We start from the raw sequence: 15,635 nt of genomic DNA, 5'->3' as shown, positions 1-15,635 counted from the left end.
TACGTTGGTTCTCAAGCAAAAGGTAACACGCGGGTATACAAAATGCGCCGTCTAGGTAGGGAGAGATGTGGCATTGATACCAAGTACCTGCATAATAGCGGCCGAAAAACAATATCGGCCGAAGGTTTTCGGCCGCCAAGTAGAAGTTGTGGAACAAGCACTGGAGAATTTTTCCGTTCCGTCAACTGAAAGCCTGAATGGGTAGTAAGTGCATGACTCAATAGCGTCGAATGTTATGTAGGTCTACTACTTAGTAACTTTGATCTAATTTGATATCCGAGATCCTGCGGCATGACAATCCTACATCTATCAGTCACAAAGTCAACTAGACCAACTTTTTTCTTATTGGTCAAGATAGATACGGAATGAGATCCCCTCCAGGGTATTTCATGCCCGTAAAATGTCGGCTACTGGAGCCTCGGCCAGTGTACTCAGCTTATGGGGCAGAAGAACAACCGAAACGGGAAACTCCGTGGGCTGCCGACCAGCAGGGATGCTCTGTCGTGTGAATGATCCGGCACTATGAATTAGTCGATTGTAGGTAAATGACATAAATAGTTGATTGATGGTTGGTTTTTCTTTCCTCTTCATTGCTCCGGATACGATATATCATTTCCAACTCCTAAAAGACTCAAATCTTTAACCATGTCACACGATTTCAATGGGCTACTTGTTGACACTGTCAACAGAGCTAATCTACTTTCACTCGCCGAGGACATCACTCAAATGACAAAAGAAATTACGGAGTACCTGCAATCCAACGGTTGTCCCCAACCCACCCTCTCAGCTGATTATGTTGGACATCCCGAGACGGTCGAATATACTGTGCTATATGGAAAGCTCAAAAACTCTCTTGAAGATCTGTTGCACCTTGTTCGAGGTCCAAAGAGACACGTGTGGGATATTTGCTGCGAGGGATACGAGCTTGCGGCAATCCAAGTGGCTTTGCAATTTAAGTTCTTCGAGATTGTTCCCCTCGAAGATCAAATATCGATCGAGGCCTTGGCAGAAAAAGCCGGTGTTGATCTTGATCGGACACGCCGTATTGTCAGGCTTTTAGTGACAAAATTCATCTTCGAAGAGCCAACCCAGGGGTATATCAAGCACAACACAAGTTCCTATCTCCTGCACGTGGATGAGGAAATTCGTTCAACTATGCAATACACGTATGTTTGCCCTTATGAATACCAGACTACCTACTATGAGAGTGTTAGATGGCCGTGATCTAGGTTGTACTGACGATTCTATTCATGTAACAGCATGGACGAGATGTTCAAGGCTGCCTCGGCCACTGCTGATAATGTGATGGCATCGCCGCTCAAGTACGACAGCGCTTTAACTCCATTCTGCACACGACATGGCATGCCCCCTTTCAAATTTTATGAAAAAGATACCCAACGATCTATTCGTTTTGCCAAAGCCATGGCTGGGTGGTCAAAATGTATGTTCGCCTATTTTCCTTTTTAGCATGTCTCTGACTCGCAAAAGTGAATCTCAACCTCAATGCGCTCAAAGAATCATTTCCGTGGAATGAGATCAAGGGCACTGTAGTGGATGTTGGCGGCGGAAGTGGCAAGGTCTCAATCACTCTAGCCCAGGTAAGAGAACAAAAAGCAATGACTTGATCTCTTTTGAGCTCGACTAAACTCAGCTTGTTATAGAGCTTTCCTGACCTCAAATTCATTGTTCAAGACACGGTCGACATGCACGCGGCCGGGCAGTCGCTTCTAACCGATCAAACCAAAGATCAAGTCTCTTTCATGCAGCACAACTTTTTCGATCCACAGCCGGTTGGAGATGCTGCGGCATTTCTCTTACGTATGTGTGCGTTGAATTGGTGTGATCGCGACGTTGTCGCCATTTTCCGTGCGCTAGTGCCGGGGCTTGAGCGCTCGGAGCCTACCACACCCCTACTTATCAATGATGTTGTTTTGCCTCCGCATGGGACATTAACGCGTAATTTCAACCGTGGCCTTCGTCAGGCAGACGTTTTATTGATGGTTATCTTTGGTGGCAAGCTACGTACCCAGTCTGAATTTGCTGCACTGTTGAAGGAAGCGGATGAGCGATATGAGATTCGCAACTTTTACCCGGAAGAATTTATGGGTCTGCTTGAGGTCTACTTGCTGCGCTAAAAGGCTCTCAGGAAGAACAGCTATTCTAGTCTGGTTGGTGTTCGGATCATCTTGGCTGCTAAATGCTCGACTAGACGTTTAGCTCACAGAAATTGATGAGTGATCAGTTTTAGGACCACTGTGGTCTGAACGGTGATCTTAAGAGTGACAGATTTGTATAAGCTTGCCCTGCCCTCTCTCTCTCTCTCCTTCGTCCATCTATTGCTTATTGAATCTACACTCTCGGTTTCTATATTTAATCATTTCACACCCTAAAGTGTAGATCTCTCTAGTATCAGTATCAGCCTCACTGGCCCGATATGTCCTTCGATTGCCGCAAAAGTGAGATTTTCCCTTGCCTCGCTGGGTCTATAACCATTGTGTGAAAATAGTAATGGTTTTTTGCTCAAATCAAAACTGGAAAAGAAAAACGCGCTTTGCTACTCCTAAAACATAACCATGGCCCTACAGAAATGCAAAGTTAATTAGACGGTAGTAGGTATACACAGTAGGTGCGGTGCTGGAATCTGCTCTAATATTCATATCAAAGCCTGCTCAAAGGATTGCTGAGAGCATACCACTGGGGTCCTGCTGGTTCGACTCTACTTGCTGGCAACCCGGTGAAGCCTGAATGTTGTCGGTTTTATTACGATATACAGATGGATGATACCACAAATATCTCCAAATAAGAAAGTATGGCTCTAAACTTACATGTGCATTGCGACTTTTTGCGAGTAGTGCAGGTATGCTTGCACTCCGTTAGCAAACCGCACAATCCACCTTGAACCAATGGGCTAGCCCTACGATTTGACGAATTAGTGGCGAAAAAACCAACCTTGACGTGGGGTATCGTAGCAAGAGTCCCTCTTTAGATACAAAGTTCACCTTGATCGACTTTGTATCTTTGAATAGGCAATCAAGGAGGCTTGCTCTATTCTACACCAGGGATGCCTCCGATGGGGCAGGCGGGGGCGGGAGCAGGCCGTTCGCCACCAGTTTCACTCACTATAGTCAAGCAACTACCCACTAGTACACGATACCAGTAGACCTATTTACTCAAGAGAACACCTAACATAGCCAACAACACAATCTTTCCTTGGGGCTAGCCTTTGATTTCTCAAGGACCTACAGAAAAAAGAAATTCGCTGTATGACTAGAGCATTAGTAGTACCACGCTAGGCCTAATTACCTGTCAGAGGGGGAATTGAAGATTGAGAAGCTTGCTTATATTAGAACTCGAGGCGAGTGATTCACTCGCACTTGCAAAATCCGGCTTTCCACACGGGATGGATCGTACTTCCCAACAAGGGTTGACCTATGACTTCTTTATTCTTATAAGTCACCCTAATATGCCCCAAGAGCTATTTCAGGCAAAGTTAAATGACGTGCGCCATATAAGGAACCCGAATAATCGATTTTCTAAGTCAATAGCGCCAGCAGAGATTAGCTTTTCTTACAAAGCTTGAATCGGGGTCTTATTATTGGTTGCATTATCTATAGTCACACTAAAGATACGGTCTAAGAGTCTTCGTGCCTTCAGTAATTAATGAAGGGCCTCACTAAGGTTAATCCCTATATAAGGGCCATATAAGGGTTCGAATTCAAGGAGCATTTCCCGGTAATTCCAATCCTTGTTAATGAAATAGACTATGATCGTCGTAAATGCTTACTAAAATGGACCAGTCGAACAATCCAATGCAAGTGATACCTTGGCATCTTTAGGCAGATCTTGTAATTGCAATTCTTACTAAGTTGTGACCGCATCCCGTAGTCATCTCCGCATGGTTTAGGGTTTTCGCTAATAGAAGTTCTAGAAACTCCAGGCCCATAGTATACTAGATTAAGTAGTCCTTGAAACGCAGGGTTCTCCACGGTTCGAAAAGGCAGTCGCAGACAAGTGATAGTCTTCAATAGTTACTCCTCAAGTTGCAGTGTGGTCAACCTATTCCCACTCGATTTTCTTATGGAACTATTCTGCATCAAATCTGAGATCAAGGCTTGGTGAGATCCCCTTTTCTTGCCCTTGCGGCAAGAATTGGATCTTTGGTGTCGACTCATCGCGCTTGTCCTATAATATATCTGATTCGTAACCAAGGTCATGATGATCTGTTGGATGGTATGCATCTAAACGTCATAATCCTACAGCTAAGAAAGATGTTCCAATAATAACGTGTAACCCGTGGAAATCAGTACCAAAGTTAAAACACCCATTATTTTTTGTGTTGTGATCGAGCAGAATAAGACAGGCTTGGCAAAAGACTCTTGCCCAGAATCAATATCCAATTCCTTTTGAACAATATATAATAACAGACAATACCAGAATTACACTAGAGTCATCGGTTTTTATTTTGGGCTCATGGGTACCCTCTAAAAACCCATGGGCGAGAGCTCATGAGTGGCAAAACCCGGAGTTACCCATAGGCAACCCCCGTAACCCCCGGGGCCAAAGTGAAACCCTAACATAAACCTGCGTTTGGGGAGGTCTAGGTGTAACCTTGGATTAGAAGGCGGTCAGAAGTGACAACTATATGGAGGGGGAAGTCTCGAGCCATAAACACACCTGTTTTCTATCATTAAGACTTATCTCACGGATTTCACATCACAAGATTTTCAGAGGGACAAATGCCAAATTATCACAGCTATTGCTCCGATGCAGTCCTCGCGAAAACGCAAGGTCTCATCTTGCATTCCCTGCTACACCAGAAAGCAAAAGGTATTGAAGGAACCATAGTTCTGTTTAGAATCACGGAACAGCCGCCCTAACTTGTATAGTGTAACCGTCAGTACCCTTGTAATCACTGCACCCACCGCCGTCGCCCGGAACACTGCGCATACTATCCATCGGAAGACATCCAATTCCCTAATACTTCGCTGTTGCAATTCCGCAATCGCCACACTGAGAATCAAAAAGATTCCCAAAATAGAAGCATGAGATTTCTCTCTCTTGACGCCATTTCTGAGCTAGAAAGAATTAGCAGTCCGACAAGCCGTGCAATGTCTTCCTCTCTAACAGATGTATTTGGCTTTTCCGAAGACAGCCAAACTAACACGATAGCTCTTTTGCGGATGGTAAGTCAATTCACAATTTCATATTTTGATAATATTCTGCGTGAAGTTTCCTAATATTGGCATGTCTTATCGATAGGTGGAGCAATGGGATGGAGAGGACCAAAATCGCAAATGTCAAGCGTTGTCCAATCAAGATGATGCGGAGATTCAACAATGTCTACACAATATTCCTGACGGCCTTATCTTAGACTTCTTACTAAAATATTTCGCGCGCGAGGTGAATTGGTAAGTACTGTAGATGATGTGGGAGAAGCCTCAAGAACTATACTAGGAACTCATAAACTAACCAGCCCGACTTGTGATGTCTAGGATGGATCAGCTTGTTCATCTTCCATGGATTCTAGAGGAATATCAACGCTGGCGGACTATCAAAATACCATCATCTTTATTTGAGATTGATTTTGCGGTCCTCATATTGAGGATATGTTCTTATACATGCGAATATCTCCCTTCTCCGTCGTGTACCATTGAAATGATCCGTGGAATGTCACTGGCGGATATCCGCCATTCCTGCGATGAAGCTGCTGACAGTCTCACGAAAACCTGTGTCCGTCTCAATTCTCAGGGAAGTCTTCTTCGCGTGCAACAGTTGGCCTTTATTGGATTAAAGGCCAAGTGTGGGGGGCGGATGAAGGACTTCCAAGATACGCTCAGGTCCGCGATACAGATGGCTCAAAGTATTGGAGCGGATAAAGACTGGTTTGTAATGATTCCAGATAAAAGCGAGTCAGAGAAGGAAACCTGTCGCAAGGTATTCTGTAATCTCTATATATGGGACAGGTGAGTGCAGGGATATATTTTCCTTATCGTCATGTACCTGATCAACAGCCAGTGCTGACTTTGCAGCTATTTATCACGACAATTGGACCGTATCCCTATGGTACCCAATGGCACAGAGCAGGAGAACATGTTGCACATGCACCTTGGCTCCAATGTCAATAACGCCCATGGCCTCGAGGAATTCACTGAGCGCATCCTTCAGGCTCGCCTAGCCAATTTCTGGAGGAGCATGGGTCCAACCTTAGGGTCTACATATGATGTGATTCTTGCCGAAGAGAGATATGAAAAGCTATGCAGTAATTTTCTGACCACGCTGCCATCCGCATTTGCCCTCCAACCAAACAAGCAGTGGGATGAACTACTTCCGAATCTGGCAAAACAAAGAGAAGTTTTCTTCATATCGATATTCGAGACTCTTTGTTATAATTTCCGGCCAGCCATTTTGTTGGATGGAAGACATCTTCCCAAGTATAAGCAAGACTTGCTATCATGCCAGCAAAAGGCTCTGGCGGTTGCTGCACTCTATGTTCTGCAGGGGGTATCCAGACTGCATTCTCTGATTGGCGGTTCTCAAATACGGTACACAGAAATCATCCAACCGGCGTTCGAAGCTGCTGTGGTTCTGGTATCACTAATCATGGATCGAAATTTTCTTGGCGACGTCGAAAGCCACAGTTCGAGGATCATCAATACTGATCTTCTTCGGGCCGGTATGGCGAACTTGACCCGGGCAGGGTGCATGAAGGCTATACGAGATGCATTCAGTCTCCTACAGATGCTAGCAGAAGTCAGCAATATGGCAGACGTGGGAGCACAGAACCTTGCCAAGCTGATCCACAAAGTCGGCAAGCAGCCCATAGGCGCATCAGAAATGGAAAGCCTCTCCAAGCCAGATGACGGAGCATTCTCACAAGCAGGAGGAAGCTCAACTGAGATTAATTTGCCCATATACTCAGATTCAAATCCTGCAGTCTCGGTGGCGGCTTTTGATGTTGATATGAATATGAACTGGGATGCTTTGTGTTCATATATTTGAGCTCTATATCTCTTCCTTTCGCAATCTTAGGAAATCTTTAGAGCGTGACTTTATTTTTAGTTCGATCCAGTGATAGAGCCTCGTGGGAATTCAAAATAAAGTGATAGGCCATTCAATGCTTCAGTGCTTGCTTCTTACCTTATCCTAAATTCTGCTATTCTTCTCATAAAAAGGAAAAGGAAATGAATACATTTTTAGTAAGCCGAACGTGAAATTGAGACTCATAATTGCTGTAAACTCTTTTGTTTCTTTGATTTGAAAGTTCTCGATTCCCAGTTGTTTTACACCGATTTCTACACAGAAAAGCGTCCCTTATTCACTGGCTGAGCTTAACATAAAAAAGTTCCATATCTAGAAAGCTTACTAGAGGATATTATTAGGCTGCAAGCGACCATTTTAGCGCGACAAGCCATCCGAGATTTTGATTTCTGGCCTTTACATCCCCAATGGCACCAATATGATATTTGAGTAGGTAATGAAGCGTACAATGGCAGCCAAAAGACAAACGCTTTGCACATGGAATCGCCGATTGGATGCAAGAGCCCCAGTTGTTTGTACGAGAGGCTTCCATGCTGCAGTTCATGTCGTATGTCACAGAACAGCCAGGCTGGGAAAACAAGTGCGAGGACCCGCAGACACTGGAAGAATGGCACCAGCACGCTGATTCGGTCTTCGAGCTCGATGAACCTTCATGGCAGTGGTGTGTAAGAGAGTTGCGAGACAAAGCGTCTGATTTCAAACGCACTGGCTATGTTGCTGTGTTTGATGCAAACTTACGAGTCATCAAATCTCAGGTTTCTGGCGATCTTCTCAGAGAGCTTCGCGAATCCATGTCGCTGCTTTTTTCGAAATTGGGATCTGATTCGTCTTCTACCTCAGCTGATGCTCCTGGGGGTGATTCTGAGAGTCCAGTTCGACATGTGGTTGACCCATTTATGTATCCTCTCGTTTATGGGCGCACTCCAGTTCTTACCGACGGTGGAAAGGTTGATGTGGAGAGACCGGAGTCCTGGAGATCATCACAGTCTCAGATTGCTCCGATTCCCAAGAACCATTCAACAGAGAAGAAGAGATGCATTTCAAAGAGAGAGAAGAAAAAGGCAAAACTGATTGCCGGCGTTGTGGAAAGTATAGATACTGGTCGACTGCCTTTCAATGCCTTCCTTGTGAAATTACTTTTAACGAGCAAGGAGGATCTAAAATTCCCTCTTATGTCAGTGGTGGGCATCCAAAGGAAAGGGGTATATACCAAGCGCTCGAAGGGCTCATTTCGGCTGCCATGCAGCCGTGGAATGAAATGCTTATCTCTGGGGACCAAGATCGGACACCAGTTCGAATCAGGACTTATGACTTCCAAGTCGAAGGTTCGGATGATTGGCCCGAGGTGCATCGTTGCCTGTAAAACGCAAGGGAGGGACGGATACCCATCACAGATGAAGAATGGCCTGGTATTATATCGCGAGTTAGAGAATATCTTAGTCTCCCTGATCCCGAGAGGCAATCCCGCGTATGGCCTGACACTGGGTACTATGACATTATCGCCAGTATGGAGCCATGGCAGTGGAGTCCTTCCAAAGAACTGGAAGAACCAGTCCTCTCCAAATGGAGTCGGCTGTATTCCGTGAGAGGAATTGAGCCAGGAATCTCCTTCACATACGATGAATGGAAGACGGGTGAAAATACAGGCCGCGCTATCATGCCCAAATACAGTGAGCCGGGTGAAACTCCCACCTCCCGATCCAGATTACCAGTACTATTCTGTATCTCTCCAAGATCAATTTGAGGGTCTGTAGATCATTGTTCGAGTGTCAACTATTGAATTGACCCCCGAAAAACCCCTGTTTGGTGGTGAATCCCATTACAACGTTGCTGGTATCCTTGATGAGCATATCGCCTCTACAGCCACATCTACTTCGATATGCACAACATCAACGATGCAAAGGTTTCATTCTAACAGAAGACAAGGATAGATAGCTATGCCTTCAATTGCAAGAAGTACACTGCAATGGATCGACTTTTTGATGTTTACGAATATGACGATGATACTTTCCCGGCCGCCCTGCAGACCTTGGGATCTATCCCAGTTTCACGGAGTGGACAGTTGCTTGCTTGGCCAAATACACTACGATCCAAGGCTGAATCTTTCAGTCTCGCAGACCCATCTCGGTCAGGCTATCTTCGATTTGCGACTTTGTGGTTGGTAGACCCGCATTATCGAATCTACTCAACTCGAAATGTGCCCCCACAGGACCCTAGCTGGGTCGACCTATCAGAATCAACGGAAAACGCACGGAGGGTTAATTCAACGACATTCGGACAGGCAGTTGAGCCTCGAAACCGAATGAGGCAGGATAGAGACAACATCAGTAAGGTTTTTCTTGGAAGAGGACATATGGTCCACTCATACACGGAAGATTGCGTTATCTGGATACACCCCTGGAAACTTTAGTCCTAGCAGCTACATATGTATAAAACAATATGTCGATCCTTTTGAAGACTATCATTGCAAATACTCAAGCTACATCCGGCGCTAGAGTAGATTTACTATTTGGTAGATTTCGCTATTGCTGAGTCTTGTGCAATCTTATAGGTAAATGTGAGGGTGATGGAAAGCAATCATGTAGGTACCAGTTCAAATTTGTAAACTAGACAAGTACAAATCATACATATATCCCAAAGAGACCAATATTTGAGCTGCCATTCAGCACTTATTCCGTTTGCAAGGTCTTCTAGTCAAGGCTATCCAAGCTGTCCAATTCAGTCAAACCCCGACCGATAGTGGTGGTAATCTTTCGATGTGCTAAGCTGTGCTTTGGGGCCATCCGTCTTTTGCAGACCGACATACCAAGACTTTATTCCTAGGCTATAGTTGCTGGCTCACTATTAGCTATCAAAGCCAATCCCCAGTTAGTGTGATCGAATGAACGTCCGTGTCTATTATAAGAAACGAGAAAGACTGCAGAGTCTTCCCGGGATACTTGTCCTCAAACAATGGCTTCAGACTAGACCTCCGCAAAGCCCATAAATGGGCCTAATCTAAGGGCTCAAAACGGGGTCTAAACATAAGGTAATTAAAAAAGTCACATTTCTTAGAATGTTTGTATTGTTTGGTGCTTATCATGGGCTTTGGTTCCCCATCGTGGGCTTTCACCCCGGGTCCATAGCCCACCGGTGGGCCCGAGGATAGGCCCAAAGCCCAACCATTTAGTGGGTTGGGTTGGGTTGGGTTGGGCCTTGGGCCTTGGGCTTTATGGGCTTTGCGGAGGTCTACTTCAGACCTTCCGAGAACATATCACTCAGCCGCGGTCCTTGGGAACCTGCGAAAGCTTGCTTGAATTTAGGAAGATGAAATTTCCACGCGTCTGAGAAGCGAGGTGCGTTGCTACCTTGGGACGACACATGGTAGAACTAGCTATTTGGGAGGCCGGTTGACTCACTGGTCACCTGATCCTCCACACTGTTTCCAACATTGCCCATCAAATAGGGCGTATCAGTGAATATATGGTGGCGACTGGGAATGTAGCTGGGGCCTAGGTCCGGGTTGGGGGTGGAAGAAGGAAGCGGCTGTAATTTCTGTCATTATTCAAATTCATAGGGTTCGCGGTAAATAGGGCATACCGGGCAAGCAGCCTCTCCACAAGATGGTCGATGCGTCTCGCCATCAAGACGGCCAGGTAAATGAACACGAGCGTCCAAATAAGCTTCCCTTGTTGGGGGGTCATCGCGGCCACCAGCCGCTCAGCAAATGCCCCAATACGGGCGAAGTAGTCATTTGGCGGCGGGCATACGCAGAGAGGAAGGTCGGGGTGAGGGTGAACAAGGTTCGCAGACGACATCTAGGAAAGGCAGACCAAGACGGCCAGATACATGGTCACGAGAGCCCAAAGAGATACTGCCATATCTCTAGGGATCAGCAGCACCTTCACTTGGTGCTCAACGAAGCCCAAAATCTGGGCGAAGTAATCGCTGACCGACGGAAATTCGCCAAAAGGCAAAGCATCTGCGCAGGACGTCTTCGATAGGGGAGATCATATTACCAAAAAGAAGACCTCAAAAGGACAGCTAGAAAAACTCACAATAACAATATGGGGTCAAGTATTTCTTTTTTGGTACTTTAAACGTTTTGATGGAGAAGGCAAGGTGGCATAGAACCCTTTGTTCGAATTGAGCGGAAGACTGGGGAGAGAGAGAAACCTTGAAAGGAAGATTAACTATGTAGGTAAGGAGCAGAGGGTCTATGTTGCCTGACGCAGTAAGGCTACCTGACCACAATCCCAAGTTTGCGGAGGTTTACAGAATCAATAGCACACAATATTGTCAGCACTTCATATCAACTACTCCGTACGTGCTACGAAGGGTGTCAGAGCTAGCATGAAGTAAAATGGTGTGTCTCATTCATTTCGAGCGCCCGCATAATATTAATAAAACAAGAATTTATTTCAATCTGTAGCATGATTTGTTAGCACTTCCAGGAAATCTTTCATCCTAGAATTTATGAGAAGTAGAGATACGAGAGAACTACTAAGAAAAATAGTATGCTCTAGAAAATCGAATATCACGTGACTCTATAACACCCCCTACGACTAGCACTTAGTCGAAAAACTTACAAAGTTAACGACTCTCTTTTCTTAGTAAAAAAACTAGATAAAATCCCCCATTTTTTATATATAAATTAAAATTTAACATAGTTTATAGTAGGCCTTAACAACTCCTATAGCAGTACGTAAAAATAAAATAAAAACCTGGGGTTACATGCATTTCTGGGGCTCATTTCGCACCTGGGCAGGTCGGGTGGAGTACGGAAGATCGGCATGCCTACGTGGCTGGCTTATCAGCCTAAGTAGAATAATCGTGCCAAGCCCACCAACACGGGGTCTGTGTTAGTGGGCTTCCCACGATTATGCAGGGACACGACAGCTCATTATTCCAAATCTCTCGGCTTCTTGGCATATGTATAGGGTTCATCCATGGTGTAATCATGTGATACCCGCTTTTGATTTATGCTCCCCCGATGCCACCTAGATAGGGCAATACGCTAGCAATGAACATGGATTCTTTAGCCCCTTCTCTAGCTAGATGGGACCTTTTTTAGCCTTCCCGTTGTAGGCGCGAAATGACCTTCAAAATGATTTTGGTAGAGTCCAGGCTATTACATCTGATTAGCCATGCCCAGGCCCATGTGCACGGTAAGGTGCCTCTCCCTACGCCTCAATTTTTTTTATATGTCACGGCTTAACATGATAGAATTATAATAGATAGGACAATTATGGTTATTTGGATCCGTATAATATCTTCTTAATGCTTCCCATTTAGTCTAGCTGTTACACGGATGCGGTTTATTTAGGACGGGCCAGGGTCATACATTATGCAGTCCTCAAACACTGCAGGACTAGTTCTTATGGAGTGATTGGGTATTACTACGTATGAGTTTGAAAGTGCCTATATGAGGCTGATTTCTTAGAGAATTTCAACGAATTGTGAGGTATGTCCATGTTGGGACGATCGACACCCTCGCTACTAATAGCGGAGCTAGTCTCCTGACAGCCTCACCATGAGCGATTGATAAATTCAGCATTCTTAAATGGCGAAGAACCATGTAACCCAAGCAAATGGGAATAAATCCCAAGCCTACGACGTATTGAAATTTTTAATGCCGATCAGGCGTCCAATCGCCAATTTAATTGCCTTCTTGAATCATGATGGTTAGGCTCTTTCCAATCACTACTACTCAGTGCGTCCGTACTCCAGTTTACGGTGAAATGATCCCTGTAGTACCCTGCTATGACAGAGCGGCCGAGAAGGTCCCCTAATGCATGCACCATGCATGCACGCCACTTTGCTTTTTTTTGCCAGTAATGCCAATACCAATAAATAATATTAGCTGATTGATAGTATGCAGCTCTCACCTTTTACTGTATTTAATGTATTTAATTGACTGTATTCTCTTGAAAGAATACTGTTTTTTATATTGGTGGCGTGCATGCAGGGTGCATGCATTAGGGGACCTTCTCGGCCGGCTTGTCGTGGCAGGGTAAAGGGGGTGTCATTTAGCCAATCATATACAATGGCCACCTAAATTGTTTACTTTGTAGTCCCCAATAATTTAATCAATTCATTAGTCTGTTCGGTCATGCTGTCCTCTACACTCTGATTTTTCACATTTGCTTGATTTTCCATTGTGAGCAAAAAACCTGCTCTTGTCCATTGACCCTCACTTTTTCACCACTCATCGCTCTTATAACAGTTCGATGTTTTCCGCATTCTACTTTTACATATCCTTAAACATACTAGCGTATTTGTTCTGCAGGTCATACCAACGCTAGTCTAAGACTGGTGATATGTCGATCAAATTTCTTTCTAACGGAAAAAGTAACACCACACTAACGGTCTACTCAAATAACATGAGTTCCTTTCGCTGGAGATCGACGGTGTAGCTGCGGTAAAAGAGCAAATCATTTAAGTTGTGTCAAGTCTAATGTGCATGGTGTCCTCGTTTGTGCTGATTGCATATGTACGCTCACTACGTACACCGAGGGTTGAATAAAGAAAATATGAGCTAGTATCACTACCCAGGCTAAGATTTTACAAAGCTGCAGGTGAGTAGTCCATAACTCATGTCTAAGAGTAGTCAAAACAGAGCAAGAAGAATACTCCTCCGCTTTCGCAGTCATGAACCAATAGAATTATGCATATCTCGTGAGTAAGGGTTGCTTTTTTACCAAAATAAGTGAAAGCATTTAGTTACGCAGCATCGTCGAAGGAATGGGAGAGGAGTCTGTGCGGGGCTGTTAAATCAGGCAACCCGGAGGCAATGGAGAAAATACTCACAGACTGCGAGCGAAGCTCTCGGGATGGAAATCTGGAGGGGTAACGAAAAGAGGTATAAAGCCATCGCCACCGTCCTCTTCCCTATGAAATCTCTCCCACATCAATCAACTCAAACAACATTTGTCTCAAGAAACCAAAGCAAGCATCGATACGAGGATAAATATGCAGCTCTTTAACTTCGTTCTTGCAGCTCTTGTTAGCTCTGCTCTGGCGGCGCCCAACTTTGGGCTTGCTGATGATGCAAGCACACTTGAGAGGAGAGTATGTATTCCATTGGACTGCCTGTTACTGTCGGTCATCTATTAGTACAGATTACTGATATGATATTAACCCACAGGGGTGTGGACAAAAGTATAACTCTTGTGGAGCACAGAATCAGCCTTCATGTTGTGGTGGCCTGTTCTGTGATCTCGGTACCTGCCTACCTAACAAGGCCGCTCGCGACCCAAGTGGTTTAGAGGAGAGGGTATGTATTTCATTACACACATATCAACTTGCGACTACCTTAACTTGCGACTACCTCGAAGAATGACTAACGAACATGTTATCAATCCATAGGCATGTGGAGACAAGTACAACTCTTGTGGAGCACGAAATCAGCCTCCATGTTGTGGTGGCCTGTTCTGTGCTAAGGGTACCTGCCTACCTAACAAGGCCGCTCGCGACCCAAGTGGTTTAGAGGAGAGGGTATGTATTTCATTACACACATATCAACTTGCGACTACCTTAACTTGCGACTACCTCGAAGAATGACTAACGAACATGTTTTCAATCTATAGGCATGTTCACCTAATTATTCCTCTTGTGGGCATGTACAGAATCCGCCTTGTTGTGGTGGCCTGTTCTGTGATGGTGGTACCTGTATGAAAAACAAGGCCGCTCGCAACCCAAGTGGTTTAGAGGAGAAGGTATGTATTTTATTACACACATATCAACTTGCGACTACCTTGAAGAATGACTGACGAACATGTTTTCAATCTATAGGCATGTTCACCTAATTATTCCTCTTGTGGGCATGTACAGAATCCGCCTTGTTGTGGTGGCCTGTTCTGTGATGCTGGTGTCTGCATGAAAAACAAGGCCGCTCGCAACCCAAGTGGTTTAGAGGAGAAGGTATGTATTTTATTACACACATATCAACTTGCGACTACCTTGAAGAATGACTGACGAACATGTTATCAATCTATAGGCATGTGGATCCAAGTATAACTCTTGTGGGGCAAAACAGAATCCGCCTTGCTGTGGTGGCCTGTTTTGTGCTAGTGGTACCTGCCTTTCCAAATAAAGTGCTGATGCCTTGTGGTATGCAGCGGGAAGGACTTTATAGGCCAATATCTTCGGACTGGTACTTATAATGAGGTCGAAACTTGCATAAATGCCTTGCATGGTGATGGAAGATTCAGTCGGCGATGGGTGGAATCTGTCATTATACTGGATCGACGAGAAACGTTGGAACTGTCCGATATCAAGCACACTGTCATTACAAAATGAAATCTCTAGGCGCCTAGAAATTTCTCCCCATTCAGTAAAGTACCTGTAAGATACTAGTGCGTTGCTCTCAGATCGTTGGATCAGCACAGAAATAATCATGTGGGTACTTTCATTCATAATTTGCTGCGATTCATAGTAGCATTCCATTTCTTTCTGGATTATCTGGGACCGATTTTCATCTTCTAGTGGATGAGAGGGTGAATAACAGTCCAATCCTGGACTCGGCCTCATAGTCAAACGAACATGACTTCGAAGAAAATTCGGGGTTAGATACGTCGACGGGGACGAGACGAGTGGCGCACTACCTTTCAATGAGG

At 44.9% G+C, this 15,635-nt stretch overlaps 6 protein-coding genes across 6 annotated transcripts; 5 read left to right on the top strand and 1 right to left on the bottom strand.

The window, feature by feature from the left end:
- Positions 1-645: 645 nt before the first annotated feature.
- On the top strand, positions 646-2,135 carry N7517_008515 (S-adenosyl-L-methionine-dependent methyltransferase; the record flags this gene model as incomplete). Its single annotated transcript, XM_056726245.1, has 4 exons — positions 646-1,166; positions 1,260-1,441; positions 1,489-1,598; positions 1,662-2,135. The coding sequence occupies 4 exons, from the start codon at positions 646-648 to the stop codon at positions 2,133-2,135; spliced, it is 1,287 nt and encodes a 428-aa protein (XP_056577096.1).
- A 2,973-nt stretch (positions 2,136-5,108) lies between these two features.
- Positions 5,109-5,492, top strand: N7517_008514 (uncharacterized protein; the record flags this gene model as incomplete). Its single annotated transcript, XM_056726244.1, has 3 exons — positions 5,109-5,183; positions 5,260-5,408; positions 5,474-5,492. The coding sequence occupies 3 exons, from the start codon at positions 5,109-5,111 to the stop codon at positions 5,490-5,492; spliced, it is 243 nt and encodes an 80-aa protein (XP_056577095.1).
- Positions 5,493-5,655: 163 nt separating this feature from the next.
- On the top strand, positions 5,656-6,999 carry N7517_008513 (fungal specific transcription factor domain-containing protein; the record flags this gene model as incomplete). The annotated part of the gene is made up of 2 exons (XM_056726243.1): positions 5,656-5,963; positions 6,030-6,999. The coding sequence occupies 2 exons, from the start codon at positions 5,656-5,658 to the stop codon at positions 6,997-6,999; spliced, it is 1,278 nt and encodes a 425-aa protein (XP_056577094.1).
- Positions 7,000-7,532: 533 nt separating this feature from the next.
- On the top strand, positions 7,533-8,624 carry N7517_008512 (uncharacterized protein; the record flags this gene model as incomplete). The annotated part of the gene is made up of 1 exon (XM_056726242.1): positions 7,533-8,624. One exon carries the CDS (start codon positions 7,533-7,535, stop codon positions 8,622-8,624), a length of 1,092 nt encoding a protein of 363 aa, XP_056577093.1.
- A 1,905-nt stretch (positions 8,625-10,529) lies between these two features.
- On the bottom strand, positions 10,530-10,835 carry N7517_008511 (uncharacterized protein; the record flags this gene model as incomplete). Its single annotated transcript, XM_056726241.1, has 2 exons — positions 10,530-10,563; positions 10,618-10,835. The coding sequence occupies 2 exons, from the start codon at positions 10,833-10,835 to the stop codon at positions 10,530-10,532; spliced, it is 252 nt and encodes an 83-aa protein (XP_056577092.1).
- Positions 10,836-13,989: 3,154 nt separating this feature from the next.
- N7517_008510 (uncharacterized protein) lies at positions 13,990-15,112 on the top strand (the record flags this gene model as incomplete). Its single annotated transcript, XM_056726240.1, has 6 exons — positions 13,990-14,088; positions 14,165-14,293; positions 14,386-14,514; positions 14,607-14,735; positions 14,812-14,940; positions 15,017-15,112. The coding sequence occupies 6 exons, from the start codon at positions 13,990-13,992 to the stop codon at positions 15,110-15,112; spliced, it is 711 nt and encodes a 236-aa protein (XP_056577091.1).
- Between the last annotated feature and the right edge of the window lie 523 nt (positions 15,113-15,635).

The sequence above is a fragment of the Penicillium concentricum genome (assembly GCF_028827145.1).
Source record: "Penicillium concentricum strain IBT 3081 chromosome Unknown utg000003l_segment0_segment0, whole genome shotgun sequence".
NCBI classification, from domain to species: Eukaryota; Fungi; Ascomycota; class Eurotiomycetes; order Eurotiales; family Aspergillaceae; genus Penicillium; species Penicillium concentricum.
Note: the sequence above shows the minus strand (reverse complement) of the source record. Positions and strands in the feature narration are given on the sequence as shown.